Below are 17285 nucleotides of genomic sequence, written 5' to 3'. Positions count from 1 at the left end.
CTGGAATTATTTTGTATAATTTCATCTATGTGCCCGTTTCTTCGAGAAAACATAAACGCGAATCTCACGTTTGCCGTTTGCCGTAAACGAGATTCTAAATCTCAGTTATCTTGGGGTGATTCTCACAATCCTTTTGCAAAGAGTTCGAACTATGCATGCCAAAAGCCGCATAATTATTTAAGCATAATTGTAAGGTCGCAGTTGTGGTGATTGTTTATCGTAAAGGAGAAGTTTGGTTTAATTGTCGCAAAATTTTTATTCATCGTTTGGGTCTGCTTTTAAACAGGAAATAGCAGTACAATTGCGCGGCCAAAGATTTCGCGTATTTTGAAAATCATATTTATTGGCTCTCGAACGAAAACTACGGTTGTTTTGAAATGGTTTATTTGCGCGTGCGGCACGTTTTATTTGGTAGGAATCACGTGAATCATCATTTAATTGGTTTTTCTTGACGCTCTGAACTAGTTTTTTTCAGCAGAGTACTGAAGGGATCACGTGAATCATCTTTAAATAGGCGTTTTCTTGATGTTCTGAACTTCAACAGAGTGCTGACTTAAATCCTTTATTTTAAAACTCAACTTCCAATTGGTTACCAGGCAACAAAGTGACGGATGTTGATAAAAGAAACTGCATGTTTTGGAAAGTCGCATATTGACTTGTTAACGAGCAGGACATGAGCCGAGTATGGTAAGTAGGCAGCTTGTTTGTTAAAATAAATACTCGAACTTAGAAAAGCGCTCACATTCAAACAGACTAACTAGTTTTCACGTTATTTAAGCACACTATAAAATAGCCCTTGTTTGCGAGGAAAGACCGAAATAATAACCGTAAGGTGTGACTCACGCAGCGCAGTCAAAACAATTGCAGTGGACGTTTTAGGCTTACTGTATTTTCGTTTTGGACAGGAAAACGAAAGTGTAAAAGTATGCATCGAAATAAGAAGATTAACGCCTGAAAAGCAAAATTTTCATTATAATTTTAATGGACAAATTTGCTTTTGTGTTAAAGTTCTACGGGCATTTTGCTGGTTCCGTATAAAGCTGCAACCCTTAACCATTATTAAAATTAGTACGAGCTGCTTATTAATTTTAATTATTTTGTATGATTCATTTTCTTACTATAGTATTTTAAAAGTGGGAATTGTTCGATGCAGTGGGAGAAGTTTAAGTGATTGGGTGTATGCTTCAAATTTGCGAGGAACAGCCCCTATTCGTAACGTTATACCGGGTCTTATTAGTAAAATGTGTTTTAAACGAGTATAGAAAATCCATAATTTACATCAATTGAAATTCATAGAAGTGACATAAATTGGTACACGCGCGTTTTGAACTAGCAATAAAATACTGGCACATGTGCTTTTTTTTTTTCGTTTTAACAATTTCGAATTAAATTTTCTAATTTTATATTTCTGTTGAGTGTCACTCTATTTTTTTTTTTGTTTTTTGCATCAAACAATGTTAAAAGCACATCGGTTTGCAAATGTATTGAGCACACTTTTATTTTAAACATTAATAATTAATTCAGAATGTTTGTCGCTTACTGACAAATCCCGTTCTTCTAATAAAAAACCATAAATACAACATTCATAGAACTTATAACCTGTTACCTAGGTGTACCATCGCTATACATTACAAAAATCGTTGGTTGTGAAACCCGTCGAAGCCTGCACCTAAATTGAAAAATTTTGCCTTAGAACTTCCGTTCTGTAGTGTATGGAAAAACAATACAGCGTTCGACCAATCAACGCGCGTATTCGATCGGCCATTGTTATGGAGAGATGCAGCTTAAACGCGACAACTGTTCGCCAGAAGCTTTTGTCAATGAATATTCAACGCTGCGTGCTTAGTTATTGAAAAGCTTTGACTGGCTGGTTGCAGACTAACAACTTCTTCCTGAAAAAGTCCTTAATTAAACAACGTGAATTTTTTTTTTTGTATTTACCGTATGAATAAGAAAATTTGGCGAGTTTTCCCATCACAAGTTTCCTGTTGTAAAAAGATCAAGCTTGTTACCGAAAATTTGTCGAACAGCCAAACTTGCTCGCGTGCAAAAGACTGATTTAATCATTAAGGAACAATACTTGTCGGAGAATCCAGTTAATTGTAATACGCAAACATAACTATTCAAGGATACATTTTCACGGAGTTGAAACTTTGCAAGTTGTGGGAAAAATTAAAAGGATCATACATAGATGAAACAAAAGATCGCAAAAAGAATACATACAAATTAAAGAACAATACGTGCATCAAACATGAAGTAGGCTACGACGCCACATCACATGGTGTTGTCTTTTAGCATCCTGTTTTGGTTTTCATTTATCATTATTGCTTTCAAACTTTAAATTGCAATTCTCATTAAATCTTTATCTTCTCTCTACTTTCTTAGATTCACGGACATGATCCTCACACTCTTTATCGTTGCAATCATTTTTAAAATAGTCATAAAGTCGCACATTTAAGTTTTTCGGAAATTTCTCGATTTTTGTTTTAAAAAAAGGATAATTGAGATAAACACTGAAACGAAACAAAGGCATAATATGCACCCGAAGTCTTCTCTTAAGTGTTAGCTAAAATCTTTGCAATTTTTTCTTTGAATGATCGTTTTCACACTTTCAAATTTAGACGGTTGTAGTTTAATATTGCTTAGTCAATTGAGTAATAAAGGACGAAAATATTTTGTGGAAATTTACAACAGTTTGGGCTTAAGAAGTACATAATTTTGGTAGATTTATTTAAAATGGAATTGAATGGAATTTATTTTTCTTAAATCTCAGAGAAAAAAAACATATTTTCTCTTTTCATTTTATTTTTCTGATAAGATAGCAGAAACACGTAATACGCCGAGGGTTGCTTTCTCGAGCCCCAGAATAATATTCAAACCCGATTCATTCCAATTATTTGTTTCCACTGTTTAAAAGCGTTTTATCCTCTTAATTAAACCTTTTGATCGAAATTAACTTTGCAGTAAAAAAGGAGGAAAACGGTTTTAAAGAAATCTTCATTAAAACTTTAATTACAGACAATACTTTACAATGCTAACCTAGCCTCGAACAAACGACCCTTAACACCAGTAGTTTTTCAGCACTCATATTGTATTGAAATAGCGTTGTCCCAAAAAAAAAAATTAATTGTTTCTTCAGTTTTTTTGTCAAAAGATATTCTACAAAACTGCAATTCAGATCATTAAAAATAGAATGTTCTCAAGTGGTTTTAATAATACTTTTTCAATGAAATTCTGTCAAATTTCTGTCTGACAGACATTTTTTAGTCTCTAGCTCTTTTTTTAAAGTTGCTTTCCATGAGCCTTTAAAGTTGTACATTTTCAATCTTATCACCAGATATATGTCTCAAATATTCTAAAAAAGAAAACAGTTTTTCAAGTCAGAGCTTTGGAGTATAATACAATACAACTTCGAAACCGTAAATTCAAAGTTTATGCTGACCGTTGTTTCCTATCAAGTTTGGTAAACGTATATAATCGTACTATAAACGTTGTTTTGGTTTCATCTGTCGCTCGTGAATCGTCCCTATCTTCCCTATTCAGCGAAGGCTAGATTGATGCTACACGTAAATAGTTGCTGAAAGGTTCATATTTTTGGAAAACACATACAATTTATGGCTTCTCAAAATTGGCAAAAGCAAATAATATTATCGTTTCTTTTTACATCTCTCGGATACATTATAGTATTTAATAATTTTATTTTTACAATAACTGTCCAAATTCCCGCGCGCTGATTGGCTCGTAGCTATTGTCTATAAGAGTACAGACAATAAAATGACGTCAGATGTAACGCGCGCGCTTTCTCAACGAAAAAAATAGCCAATTCCGCTCGTACTTTTTCCATGTTATTGTAAAAAACAAATCGACGGCAGTTTTCTATGGTCTATACTCTTATAGACCATAAAATGACGCCATAAAATGTCCAAAACTTGGCAGTGAAACCACTCGCCTGCGGCTCGTGGTTCCACTTGAGTGTTGAACATTTTTTGACGTCATTTTATGGTCTATAAGAGTATAGACCATAGAAAACTGCCGTCGATTTGTTAAATGTTAACAGTTCCGAGGAAGAAGCCCGGTTTTGAATGATATTCAAATATGTTTCTTTTGTCTTGAATTCACAGGACACATTGACCAGGGAGCAAATTGGAGGTAATTTAAAATTGGAAAATTTCCTCAAATGACTTTTTATTTGTTGTGTTTGTTTATTTCTTAGGAATTAATTACAGTAACCTTGCCATTTTATATTAATCTTACTTTAGTTGAATATGCGAATTACTTTGCGTATTGTATTTCTATTCTTAACTTCGAAAGCGTTCAAATCCAAGATGGCGGATATGTAATGAGACATCACGTCATAATCGTTTAAGTTTCCTACGTGGCCAGCTATTGAGAGCTCAAACTGCAACACTTGTAAACAAGCGGACAGTGACAGCCACTTGGTTATAACCATTATTGTGCAAAAAAGAAGTTTTATTGAATTTCTCTTTCAAAATTGACAAAAATTGATAATGGTTTTCGGATTCACAATTTCTCTGAAAAACGGTGACTATTCTTGACGATACCGACAGAAAAAGGAAAATTTTGTCTTAAGCTCCATTCACACTAACAAAACATGTTTAATTAAACCAGGTTAAGTAAAATAAAAATTGGCAGCAGAAAGCTGAACCATTGGCTTTGACATAGGATTCAAGTAAACTTTAACTTATGCTTTCTTTTGTGCTAAATTAAATCTGAAGTCGACAAAAATCCGAAAGTAGCTTTTACGAAGGAAACAATGTTAAACTGTGTTTTTAAACGTGTCCTTGGTGTGAATGGGGTATTCGTTTGTAAAACCCGATTTTTCATCTGATTCTGATTGTATTTTCCTCTCAGAGTATCACGATGCATTCAAGTGCTTTGATCTGAACGAAAATGGAACACTTTCAACGAAGGAACTTAAGTATGCAATGCGCATGCTTGGATCAAACCCGACTGACTCCCAAGTACAACAGTTAGTGAATGCCAAAGATTTTGATGGTAAGGCACTACACGAGATTACGTGGTGTCATAAGACCTGATTATTACAACATAAGGGCTGTTTACATGGAGGAAGGAAGATCCCAGCACTAGGAAGACTCTAGAAGGCGGATCATCCTAGCGTCATATGTTTTCTGTATTCAGTTTACAAGCAAAAGGTTTTACTCGGTCCTAGTGCCAGGATATTTCTAGCAATAGGGGAAGATCCTAGCACCATGTAAACTACCTTCGCCCGGAAAGCACTAGTACTAGGGACAAGAACAACAAGCATGGTGGCGGCCGGGCGTTCAGCTGCTTAAGGTCGACAATTTCGTCTTGCTTTCCTTCACAACTTTAGGTAAACCAAACAAAAAGTTGCTTCGCCTTCTCGGATCTTCCTAGTACTAGGATCTTCCTCCCTCCAAGTAAACAGCCCCTTAGAAAGCCAATCTAAGAAATAAAGGAAAATCATGTTTTTTCGGTTATTATGAACAGGTGATGGCACAATTAATTTTGAGGAATTTGTGAATATGATTGAAGAGCAAAACAGCATAGAGGAAGACGAAAATCTATTCACGATATTTGGGGTCTTTGATCCTGAAGATACTGGTTTTATTGACGGACACAACATTAAAAGATCTCTGCAAAGTTTAACTGATGTTCCCGCTGAGGAGATTGAGGAAATAATACAGCGAGCAGATATCACTGATAATAGAAAGATTGGTATGGAAGGTAAGGATGTCATCTTGTTTTTAACGTGCTTTCAGTTCTTTCTTTCGAGTCTGTAGATAAAATCCTAAAGTGTGCCCATTCATATGAAAGCTACTGAGCAGTACTTTCCTGTGGTACGTTTTATTTTGCTGTACAAGGTGGCTCCAACTTTTTATTCTGGGGACGAAATCCTAATGTGTGACTACTCAAGTGAAACCTACTGAGCAGTACATTCTTTGGCACCGTCTGTTTTGCTGTGTACGTAGAAAGAACGTACCATGGATAATTCATATAAAATCTATTGAGCAGGACTTTCCTGGGTGTTTTTTTTCTACGATTTTGAGTAGTTTTTTTTTTCACTTGGTACTGTTTGTTTCTCTTTGAGATCTTGGGCTTACAGTGCGGACACTCGAACCGTGAACAGTCAAGGCTTTTCTTCGCCTTTTTTTTCAAATGCTGTCCAATCAGAAACTCCCTTGAAAACAATGAATCCGATCTTTCTTAACAACATTGAATCAGGAAAAAGATGTAAAGTTCTTAGCGAGTGATAAATTTTCTTTAGTCTGTTTATATTGCAGAGAGAGAAAAAGTCCAAAAAAGCCTTAACCGTTCACGGTTCGAGTGTCCGCACTGTAATGGAGAGTTCCTCTTTCCTTTCTTTTAAGACCCAACTGTAACTATTCATTTTATTTCAATCCCAGAGTTCTCCTCGCTCCTTGTACCACTCATCTTCAGCAGAAAAAGAAGTCGTTTTTACCATGGCGACAGGAGAAGCTGGCATAAGAGCAACAATTCCTTGGAAGAACCTTCAGAATCGTCAATTTCAAAACTTAACCAAAGTTATTTATAAAATCGCTTTCTTTTTTATTACTAGTAACTCTAGGTACAATTGAAGTTAAATTCCACAGTCTCCTGTGTAAATAGCCAACTGCATGGTCTGCCTCCTGTCAGTTGGGCTTTTTTAAAAAAAAAACTGTTTATGCCTAAGTTATGATGTTATTCTGCCCGATTTAGGGCTGCAATAAAACAAACAACTGGGCTTATTACTAATAGTATCACCCAGAGAGCGCTTTTCATTTGAGTGTCGAAAGTAACTTTACGTCCGCTTCGATCTTGCGTTATTGTCCTTTGTGATTTGTGTAGCAAAGTACCTCGTGCCACTTTTTCAGCTAGTTAAAGTCACGCTAAAAACAATCGCAATATGCAACCACTCGTTTTTCCACGATTAAGGTGTATTTACTTCAAGTTCTGATTGGTTTATTTTGTTATTTATATTTGGTTTGACTGGTTAGAGTGGTAACCTTGGTTTTGGTTTACGAAACTCAGTTGAAACTTGTTTTTAGACTTTTTTCAATTGAGTTCTAAAAGTAATTCGCGTTTCCCTTGATTTTGCCTTACTACGCTCTGTAATTGGTATAAGTAAAACTCGCGCCACATTCTCAACCAATGAGAAGCAAAACTAAAGCCAATCGTGATTTGGTCGCACGCGTTTTCCCGCGCTTGGCGTCGGTCATCTGTCTTGGCTTCGCGTTTTGATTGGTCAGTCAATTGGTTGTTTACATCTGTTGTGATTGGCTAGAGTAGTACTCTGGGTTTGCATGGTTTTACGATACTCAATTGAAAAGCGCTGTATAGGTGGAAATCTTTGTCAAATATATGCGCACAGTTGTGTATAGATACTTGCTCAAAAAGCAAGTGGAGTCGAAAATGGGCACTAACACTCCCATCCCTACCACCTCTGGGTTTCAAAATGTTTAGTCTGGCAAGGAAATCCTAACGTCATACCATTCCGTTGAAAGCTACTGAGCAGTACTTTCCGGTCAGTGGTATCGTTCTTTAATTAATTAATTAATTAATTAATTAATTAATTTAACGTTACTTTTATGTATTAAAACGAGACCATAAATTACCTAAAAACTATTGTTCCGATAAAAATTAGAAATTTAAGAGGACTTTTGAGTCCAAATGAAGTCCAATTAAAAGAATTTTTACTCTTTAAATAACCGGTTGTTGTGAAGTGCTGTATTTTCTTTGTTCGAGGGCGCGTCACTGCTTTTCACCAGTGCTTTCCCAGTTAATGTTTTTTACTGGGAAAAATGATTTACTCTTACTGCAGAAAACGTCTGTTACAATTAGCAATCAATCCAGGGCAAGGGTAGTGAGAAACTTTTCTTTTTGTAGCATGGAATGATGGACCAAAAACTTTTTAAATTATTGAGAATTCTTAGCATCTAAGGCTTCGTATATTACTCATGCAAATGTTCCATTAATTACCGACTTGCGCATTGCACGTTGAATTTGCGGAGTGTCAATTTGATGAACACCTTCATAGGTCCAATAACATGTCAGCTTAGCTTTAACATGCCACTTCAGATATGTCTCCTTCAAGTGTCCTCTCCTGGCTCTAGGCGAGCGGGCTGCTCTGAGAAAGGACGATCTGCTTTTGAGTTGTTATTCAACCTTGACTATATGCAAACATGGTTCATGTTCATGCACTTGATAGCCCTTTGTTAGAACCAGAATTTCTTGGAAATTTTCAGGTGAAAATGCCACTGTGGTTCTCCACCAGATCAAGGAATTCTGGAAAGAGAACAACATGAGAAAATGAATGCTCGTTTCCAGGCTCTTTACGGATGAAGAACAAGGGTCAGCCTGGGTACAAGGCCGTAGACAATTTTGACGAAGTGTAGTCTGTGAAAGTACCCAATAAACTCTACTTACCCTGATAAGTAATTTTTCTGTCTCTATCCAAATCCGCAATCGTTATCAGCTCGTTTAGTTCATCACGTGGTATTTTGTTGTCCATATTTAGTATAATGTAGCGTAACTCCGCTGACTCGATGTACCCCTTGTTGTCGGCGTGGAAGATTCTGAATGCTAGCATCATGTCAGCTTCTCGTTCGTCTGGTTTCTTCTGATCCTCCATCAACTTTACAAACTCTGGGAAGTCAATGACGCCGTTTCCTGATGCAATAAGCAGGCGAATTTGTGTTATTTTTTACATATTGTACCGTGCCACTCCCATTTTGTGTTTTAACTGTCTGATTTATGGCTCGTACGAAAAACATTTATTCTCCCAGGAAATGGAAAAGGACAAAAATTTGCCGTCCCCGTTTTGCATGCGTCACCATTACATCCATAATAACCATGATCATTGCCATCGTCGTCATCATTATTTTCATCACCATTTCATCATCATTGTTTGCTCATGACGTAATATTATTTTTTCAATCCTCTTCTGAAGGCCCTTTTCAGAGTCATAACTCATCCCCAGGCGCTTATCGTTTCGATTTAGGGACTGTGAGAGCGCTCAGGGTTGAGTTGCTCGAAGCATGGTTAGCGCTAACCATTGGTTAAGAGGTATTAAAACCTATAGGTTGTCATGGTATTTAACCCGGGTTAGCGCTAACCATGCTTCGAGCAACTGGGCCCAGATGCATAACCCTACCGCTAATAACATTTTACTACAACTACCAGAATTCATTTTGTTTTCCTTTTCAAATGCAAATTTTGTAATCACAGTGGAGAGCAAAGAACAATAGCTCTAATTAGTATGAGAAAAGAAAAAGCAGAAGGATTCTGGTCGGTTGTAGTAAAATGACACCGAAGTGAAAATGTCCTATTTTCCTGCAATTTATCGATGAAATGCAATAGAGTCAGGTACAAAGCAGTGCAAGCCCCATACAGAAGAGAGGGGTGGGTGAGGTTAGGCGTAATTAATGAGTCCAATTTCTCACCATCATAATCCACGTTGTTGATCATCGTCTGTAGTTCTTCTTCCGTGGGGTTAAACCCCAGAGCTCGCATTATCGCACACAATTCTCTGGTGGTGATGATTCCGTTCTTATCTCGGTCAAACAATGAGAAGGCGTCCTTGTATTCTAAGAAGATAAAAGCAGCATTGGGATAAAAAGGTTTTGTTACACGGAACACCTTCAAACGCAAGCGTTGAGTTAAAAACTGTTATCGTGTAACATAGCGCGCTGCGCGCTGTATTGCGTCAAAAATTGTCCCATTTAACATCATCTAATTCTAGCGGCTTTTTCTGTCTCAGTAAATCGGCCATCGATTTCTGAATCAAACGTCAAAAAAACATAACCAAAACAACAACTCTGCACGTGCATTACACTTTTTGGTACATTTCTTTGTCGTCACTGCACGACTAGGGCGTGAGTTTTCGTTTTTTGAAGGACGTAAACACATGATGACAATTTTTTTTTCTCTTTCTAAACTTTCTTAAGGCTGGTTTCCATATGATCGCGGATCGCAGATCGCAGATCGCAGATCGCAATAATGTCTGCGATCGTCTGCGATCATATGGAAACTACTTCTGCGATCGTCTGCGATCCTGCGATCGTGATCGCAGACGATCGCAGAAGATAGAACCATGTTCTATCTCCTGCGATCGTCTGCGATCAATTGCGATTGTTTGCGATCTGCGATCTGCGATCTGCGATCTGCGATCTGCGATCCGCGATCATATGGAAACCAGCCTTTAGATAGAACATGGTTCTATCTTCTGCGATCACGATCGCAGGAATGCAGACGATCGCAGACCTTATTGCGATCTGCGATCCGCGATCATATGGAAACCAGCCTTAAATTTAACCCACATTTGACGTTTAAAGCGAGCTTGAATAGTTGCGACGACGCTTGAAAAAACGCGAATTCATTTTAATAGTGACGTGTTTTCGCTGCCGTCGCCGTCGTCGTTGCAAAAGCTTCCTAATATCCTGAGATGAACCAACTAGTTATTCTGAAGCTATAAGATATCCGGAAGATTAGCAAAGACGAAAAACGTCCTCAAATACAGGTGAGAGTTCGCAGCACTATACCAACTAATACTACTTAGTAAGCAAAACACGAACGATAAGATCGATCTTGCGAAAACTGAGAGTCAACAATGTAACTGCGTGAGAGACGAATCGAGGAAGCTTCAAAAGACTCCTACCATCAACTGAAAATACATTCAGTTTAATTGATTATGAAGATAATTTTTGCTCAGGCTATCAAGATTTCAGTTTGCGTCAACAGCTAGAGTCTTGCTAGGGGCTTGTAGCTTGCGCCCAGAGAATTGTACAGCCTCATCTTCAGTCGAAATTGGTACACAACCGAATGTGACGTTACTCGTTGAGGTGATCAGCGAAATGCCCCGAGGACCTACTCGTGCTATCACGTTCGGTCCCGAACCTCTTACGAAAAGCTCGGCTTGTCCGATAAGCGTGGTTAGCCCTGGGATCATACTAACCGCTAACCAGTGACCGTTACCTCGGAAACAATCTTCTTTGGACTGCTCTCAACCTGACGACCACACTAAACAGATCATTACTGACATGATACTCGCGGCTTCAAAGCAACAACTATAATACATCACTAGTACTGGTTCACACACTAGGAGATACCCTGCATAGCAGGTGTTTATTTAGTCAAGCGCGAGGCGCGGGAGGAATATCAAGGGCGGAGTACGCGCGCGATGTTTCGCGCCTCGCGCTTGACTAAATAAACGCCTGTTATGTAGGCTACTGAAGAGATTACTGGACAGTACGTTAGTCCCTCGGTTCGAACCATGCATTCAAAAAACAGTTAAGGCGGTCAGTTAAGGTCTAATCTTGCTGGGCGATTATGCGACACTAGCTTAATTACCAAATAAAAGGAAAGGTTACAGGAGCTAATCTGGTGATATACGGTACTTAAAAATTATCAGTTCCACGAGCGCGCCTTGGATATGAAATGATAGCCATACCATATACCTGTAATCACCTCATATCGAACAATAGCGAGTGCAATAATTATTTTATCAAAAACAAGTGAGAAATATTGCAAGATCTCTCTGGTTTGATTCTGCAAGAAATACCAGACGGTGACTGGTTTAATGGCCGCTATTTCTCGGACATGGGATAACTACTGATATCCAATGGCCACTAAGCCAATCAAAACCCTGGTATTACGTTATCCAATGATCTAGTATTTAATAAAATGAGTTCTTTAGGCTGCTTACGTTACCTTCAATTTGTTCATCGGAAAGATTCTCCTGAGGATATAGAAAACAGAATTTAAATTAGTTTGGTTTGACAAAAAACGGACTGGATGACAGAACTGTACTATATACGCCGGATTCAGCGTTTTCCTCACCATCTTTGTTTTCTGTCCTCGCTGCAAATTATTTGCTTTGCCGAGCTTTGTTCGAAGAGTAATTATAAGAAAATTAAAGTTTAAAACAAAAGTGCTGGCAAATACACGTCGTCGTTATTTTTCCCAACATCGAGGAAATACAGTTTGTGAACATACAGCTGTTTCAATAAGCAGTGTGGGGAGCCCTACGCGACAGCACATCAAGGTGATATGAGTAATTTATTTATAAATTTTACAAATTCAGCTATGGTTCACTCCGACTAAAAGTAACTAACGGAGGCAAATGTTGGTATTCCCTACCACCCAACGGCACTGACTACAATAAAATTACAGCCAAATTTTACGAAATAATTAAGTTACCCATGCTACTTTTCAATCTTGCCGCGTGAGCTCGAGGCTTTAAAATACGACAAAGTCAATAGGCCATTAATTTCCAAGTTGGTTTGAACCTCACAATGAAAGCGAGGCTAAGTGCAAAGTTTTTATTATGAAAATTAGTTTTCATTCATATGCCAGCAAAACTAATGTTCGCAAGAAAAGCTTTACTGTACACTTAGCCTCGCTTTCGTAATGAGGTTCAAAGCAACTCGGAAATGATCTTTCGACAAGCTGTCAGCTTGCCAATATGACTTTGCAAACAAACTCTACGTACTTTTGCGATTTGAATTTGACTCCATGCACCTATGCTTGTTGTATTGTATCTACGATTAATAAAACCATAATCGCTTTGATTTCCTTTTGAAATGAAACGAGCAAAGTAGTACGACAGACTACTCACAACGAGGAAGCTTAGCCTTGGTTTCGTGACCATTTGTCTTCTTTTCTCAGTGGTGTGATCTCGCATGTGATTGGCAGTTATGCATTTGTATGTCACCCAAATCAAATTATTTTCCCTTTTCTGGCCCGATATGTAAAATGTCCGTTGATGTAGACGTTGCCATGTCTGACAATTTTCTTTTAATTAAACGGGGGAATTTTACCAATGTCTCTTTTTAATTTTGCACTTAAAATGTCCATCAGTAGTCGCCTGATTTCTTCAAGTGAAGTTAATTTGGTAATTTATATGCATACAGTTTTAATGAAATATTCATTATTACACGACCACCCTTGTTTTCATACAGAATAGCTACCAATAAATAACATGAAATATTTTTTTAGTGTCAAATTGCATAAGAAAGAAGTAAGACTTTGAGGAATACTGTTGCACATTGTTTTAATTCAGTCGCTATAAATACATTTGAAACAAGGTAAACTTTGAAATTTCTTACAAATATTGCGGTGAGCAAGTACAATGGGGGAGAGGAAATTGTAGCCTGCAAAACGAGACAGTTTTATGCCGCTGTTGTTTCACCAGCCGAGAAACAAAACCTGGATAAGGAGTGTACAGACACCTATAGGCGGTCCTGGGAAAGAGTGCTATTACGTACTTAGAAAAAAAATGGCAGCTTTTCCTTTTAGAATTAATCGCTAGTTGTTAGGCCATTGTTTTATATTCCATTTCCTATCGTCTGAGTGCGTTTTCAGTATTCAATTTTGAAGACTGAGCTTTTTGTTTGCAATTTCCATCGTGCCGAGCGAGTATGAAGACGGAATGATAGAGACAGCTGCCCAAATCATTGTATATTCCATTTCCTTTCCTTTAAGAACTCATTCAATATTCAATTTTGGAAGAGTTTTTTGTCAGCAATTTCCATCATGCCGAGCGAGTATGAAGGATGAATCATAGAGACAGCTGCCCAAATCGTTTTAATCATGCACCTTGTTTTGACCACCTCATCGAGCCCACGGAATAATTAAAGGGGTCAAAAATATTAATAATTACCTTTAAAACTGAAGTGCCATACTGGGTTAAATTATGATCAATAATGGGTTTTAAATAAAATAGAGCAAAAGTTCAATAAGTCTTTCTTTTTTTGGCCTTTCATTTGTCAGTTGACATCTGCCTAATTCGTTTGATTGACAGCGTTGAAAAAAGTTCCGTTTCATCTTTAACTTAAATTTAAAACCAGGCGAATATTAGCATTTGGCGTTCTGCAAAACAAAATGTTTTGTCAACGACCGATATGTGATTTAGGTATTAAAAATGACATCATTTGCTTGGCTCAGGGTTTCGAACAGTTTTCTTTTAATTAGCTAGTGTGGGGCTTTCTTGGATAAAAACCTGCGTGGATCGATTGGTCTGAAACAAATATTTAAATTCAAAGTTGACTTCGAAAGAACTTCAATGTATCGCTGACGGCAAAAGTCTGTTTTCATTTTTTGCTGTTTTGCGAATAATTATCATTTGATAGTTAAGATGTAAATAAAAATAAATAAATTTAAGTATTCTTACATAAGCGAGGGTGTTATCTTTTGAAAAAATGCGCATTCAAATTTGTTTTTTATTTGGGTAAAAACGGGTCTTTCACTTTTCATATGCTACAGTGGTACTCCGCTTTACGGACACTCGCTTATTACGCACAGTTGTGTCTATCCCGACTAAAAGCTCATGTCTTGCCTCTTACATAAGCCAGCAAAATACAGAGAACGGACATTTCTATGACCCGAATGACATGGTAGGGCTCTTATACAATGTTAACCTCGCTTTTCGGACACTGGTTATCTCTACACCGTTGTATAAATTGTCTAATTTTCAGTCCGCCTGGCTGAGCCACGGACTATCTTAAATAATTACGTTTTCAATGGCGTTTGAAGCCCTGAGAGAACATTAGTTTTAGTCCGAGACTATTTGAATGAGCATAACTTGTAGCTTAAGCTGTAGTTCAGACATTTTAAGCATCGTCCTGATCTGTTACTTTTAAACTGTATGCTTTAGTCTTTGTATGGATAAAACATTTGATTGCGTCGTTTATTGTGAGTTGCCACTAAATACCGAGACCCGGATAATATGGACACTTTTGCACGTCCCTTTGGTGTCCGTATAACCGAGTTCCTCTGTAGTTAATTTTCGTTCTCATTTCAGCCTTCTTGTTAAATTGTGTACAGACTTCAAATTACCTGACGCTAAAATATTTGAGCCTCATATTGAAAGTACTGCACAGTTACTCTCATTTGATCGGTCACTGTTTTGGGTGAGATTTGATCCTCAGGCTCAAAAAAAGACAATTACACTTTATATTACGTAACTCAAGAATCGACGGCGCCTCAAGATATCTAAAACTTTTTTCTCTCAAAATACAAATAACTCACCATAGTTGTTAAAAGCTCGCACAGATAAGGCACGTCCACCGTAGCATTTCCTCAGTGCTGTTTTCGCAAAGCAAGTACCAATACTGTGTTTATAATGCATTCTAATGACTCATGAGTAAGCTCTTTTCTATTGGCTCGCGGAAACATGTCTTTAACAAAGGAAACAGCTGATTCTCAGTCTGACATATGTCAAATTATGCGCTTGTTAGAAGCGAACTAAACAAGTTATGCGCGTTTTGAAGCGATCTAAATAAGTGGTACGCTTGCTAAAAGCAATCTAAACTTTAATAAATTCAGTCAACTCCTGCCTTGCGGACATGCCACCTCACTATTACGGACAGCAACTAGATCCCCGGCAAAAATAAATTACAGACGTTTAACACTAATTCTCAGTCCCGAGGGTGTCCGTAATAAATAACAATGACATCGGTAGTGTCACATTTACTTAGGCCAGGAGCTGGGCTACTGCTTAGCCGGTAATAAAAATGTCACACTCAGAGCCTCACGGTTTTCAATAGCCCTACCCTGCAACGAGTGTCATCATTCGTTCAACTATCCGCCCACTTTCCCCCCTGTGCAATATTGGATAGCGCAAGAAACGCGACGATGGCGGGAAAGGGAGGAAGATGCGATCAAGGCGAAAGTGTAACAACATATTGTCACTGGTTGTGGTTGAGAATTTGATATATTTTTATCTGAAAAGTTAACATTGGTCCTATTTTCCTGAAACTTGACAAGCAGTCTGTTATCAGCATCCTTATCATATGATAAACTCTTCACTGCGTAATGGTTTGGACACGTGACCTCAAACGAGCGACCATTTTATTGTTATTATTATTACTATTATTTTTTTTAAGTAAAAGCTATTGAACAGCGCTTTCCTGTGGTACTTTACATAACTCCGTACAGGGCGGTTCTAACTTTCGCTGTTGAAGCAGGAATCTCCTGTTTCCTTGTAGGGGAGACGTTCTGCGCGAAGGCTATTGAGAATCTGCATGAAAAAAAATGAAAAAAAGTGTGATCCCTGTGCTTTCCAGTGTTGCTGTATAGCATGCTGTATAAAGTGGCTTCCGCCGGGCAAGTTTTGCCGAAATTCTGAATAAAAAGGCCTAAAATGTGCTATTAAAGTGTGTACGGTTAAAGCCACTGAGCAGTAGTTAGCCGATGAAAATGTATTGTTTATTTTCCACCTTTGCTATTAGGAAATTGTCGACCTGAGACTGAGACAGCCACGGGAGACTCAAATTGAAACAAAGCTCCCCCGAGAGCTTGTCGGAGGAAAAACTGTTTTCGACGCCGTACACCAGGTGTTTCCGCACCGATTAAGTTGATTATTGAGGAAATTATGGAAAAGGGTAAATTACATGATTTTTTGACTGACAAAATGCTCCTCGCTATGAAACGGAGCGATTATTTCTATTTTCAGAGAAGGAAAATGCACGCTCTACAGAGATTGATACACTGCTTTTTCGAACGCCTAAGAAATAAAAAAATTATATTGTAAATATTATTTTGTAGAGTCAGCACTGTACTACGTATGATAAGTATTGTATGCCCTAAAGTATACCGGGGTTATAGTCAGTACAAATAGTATGTCTTGTTAATAATGTCAGTATCGTAATTGTAATAAGAAGTCTACATTGTGTTTATTATTGTAAATGTTGGTGTTGTGAAAGGCTACTAATGCAAAACAAAATATATATATATGAATGAAACCCTTCTTTCCCCACCTGGCCAACTTGCCAGCCTTAATATCAATGTGATCATCACCCTGTCACTCAAATACTGTCTCTTCCACATGGCATGTTTAACACAAACTGGCTGAAAAAGAGAGAGAGAAAAAAAAAAAAAACAGCCGACAGCGGTACCTCTGGACGCTTTGCCGGAGCGTTGTACCATGACGATGCACCACGAGATTTCGGCCCGCGGTTCGCTTATGCCAGCCGGAGATGGTTCCGCGATACTTTCCGATACCTTGTCCCCGACAAGACAGTGAGGGAGAGAAAAGTCGGCCCCTAGACCATATGTGACAGATCCCTTTCGTTAGCACCACAGTTCCACCTTACTGACTTAAACTGAGATTCAGCCATGTATATATATGACAATGTAGTCATTTTGTCTTCCATGTGGTACGTTTTGAGGTTTGAGCATGCGCACGTACTAAAATTATATAAAGGCAGAAGGATGACCCGTGGTCAAACGACCTGTAGTCTTGGAGGTACCGCTAGTCTTGGACTCCTTTTACCTTATTTCATTCT

The 17285-nt window shown here is 38.0% G+C and overlaps 2 protein-coding genes across 4 annotated transcripts; one reads left to right on the top strand and one right to left on the bottom strand.

Moving 5' to 3' along the window:
• The first annotated feature begins 229 nt into the window (after window positions 1-229).
• LOC146468487 (calmodulin-alpha-like) lies at window positions 230-7709 on the top strand. 2 transcript variants are annotated; one of them, XM_085124575.1, is made up of 5 exons: window positions 230-687; window positions 4122-4149; window positions 4873-5016; window positions 5491-5727; window positions 6408-7709. In XM_085124575.1, the coding sequence occupies exons 1-5, from the start codon at window positions 685-687 to the stop codon at window positions 6554-6556; spliced, it is 561 nt and encodes a 186-aa protein (XP_084980701.1). In that variant the 5' UTR covers window positions 230-684; the 3' UTR covers window positions 6557-7709. The 2 variants fall into 2 exon arrangements, with proteins under 2 accessions (XP_084980701.1, XP_084980702.1); XM_085124576.1 differs by lacking the exon at window positions 4122-4149 and having other exon boundaries at window positions 231-687.
• LOC146468486 (neo-calmodulin-like) lies at window positions 6678-15142 on the bottom strand. Of its 2 annotated transcripts, XM_085124578.1 has the most exons (5): window positions 15028-15102; window positions 11710-11737; window positions 9444-9587; window positions 8428-8670; window positions 6678-8286 (listed from the first exon to the last, which is right to left on the bottom strand). In XM_085124578.1, the coding sequence occupies exons 1-5, from the start codon at window positions 15028-15030 to the stop codon at window positions 8243-8245; spliced, it is 462 nt and encodes a 153-aa protein (XP_084980704.1). In that variant the 5' UTR covers window positions 15031-15102; the 3' UTR covers window positions 6678-8242. The 2 variants fall into 2 exon arrangements, with proteins under 2 accessions (XP_084980704.1, XP_084980703.1); XM_085124577.1 differs by lacking the exon at window positions 11710-11737 and having other exon boundaries at window positions 15028-15142.
• Window positions 15143-17285: the final 2143 nt, after the last annotated feature.

This window comes from Pavona decussata, unplaced genomic scaffold (genome assembly GCF_977016875.1).
Source record: "Pavona decussata unplaced genomic scaffold, jaPavDecu1.1 SCAFFOLD_130, whole genome shotgun sequence".
NCBI lineage: Eukaryota > Metazoa > Cnidaria > Anthozoa > Scleractinia > Agariciidae > Pavona > Pavona decussata.
The sequence above is the reverse complement of the archived record's forward strand: the minus strand, read 5'-3'. Positions and strand labels throughout refer to the sequence as shown.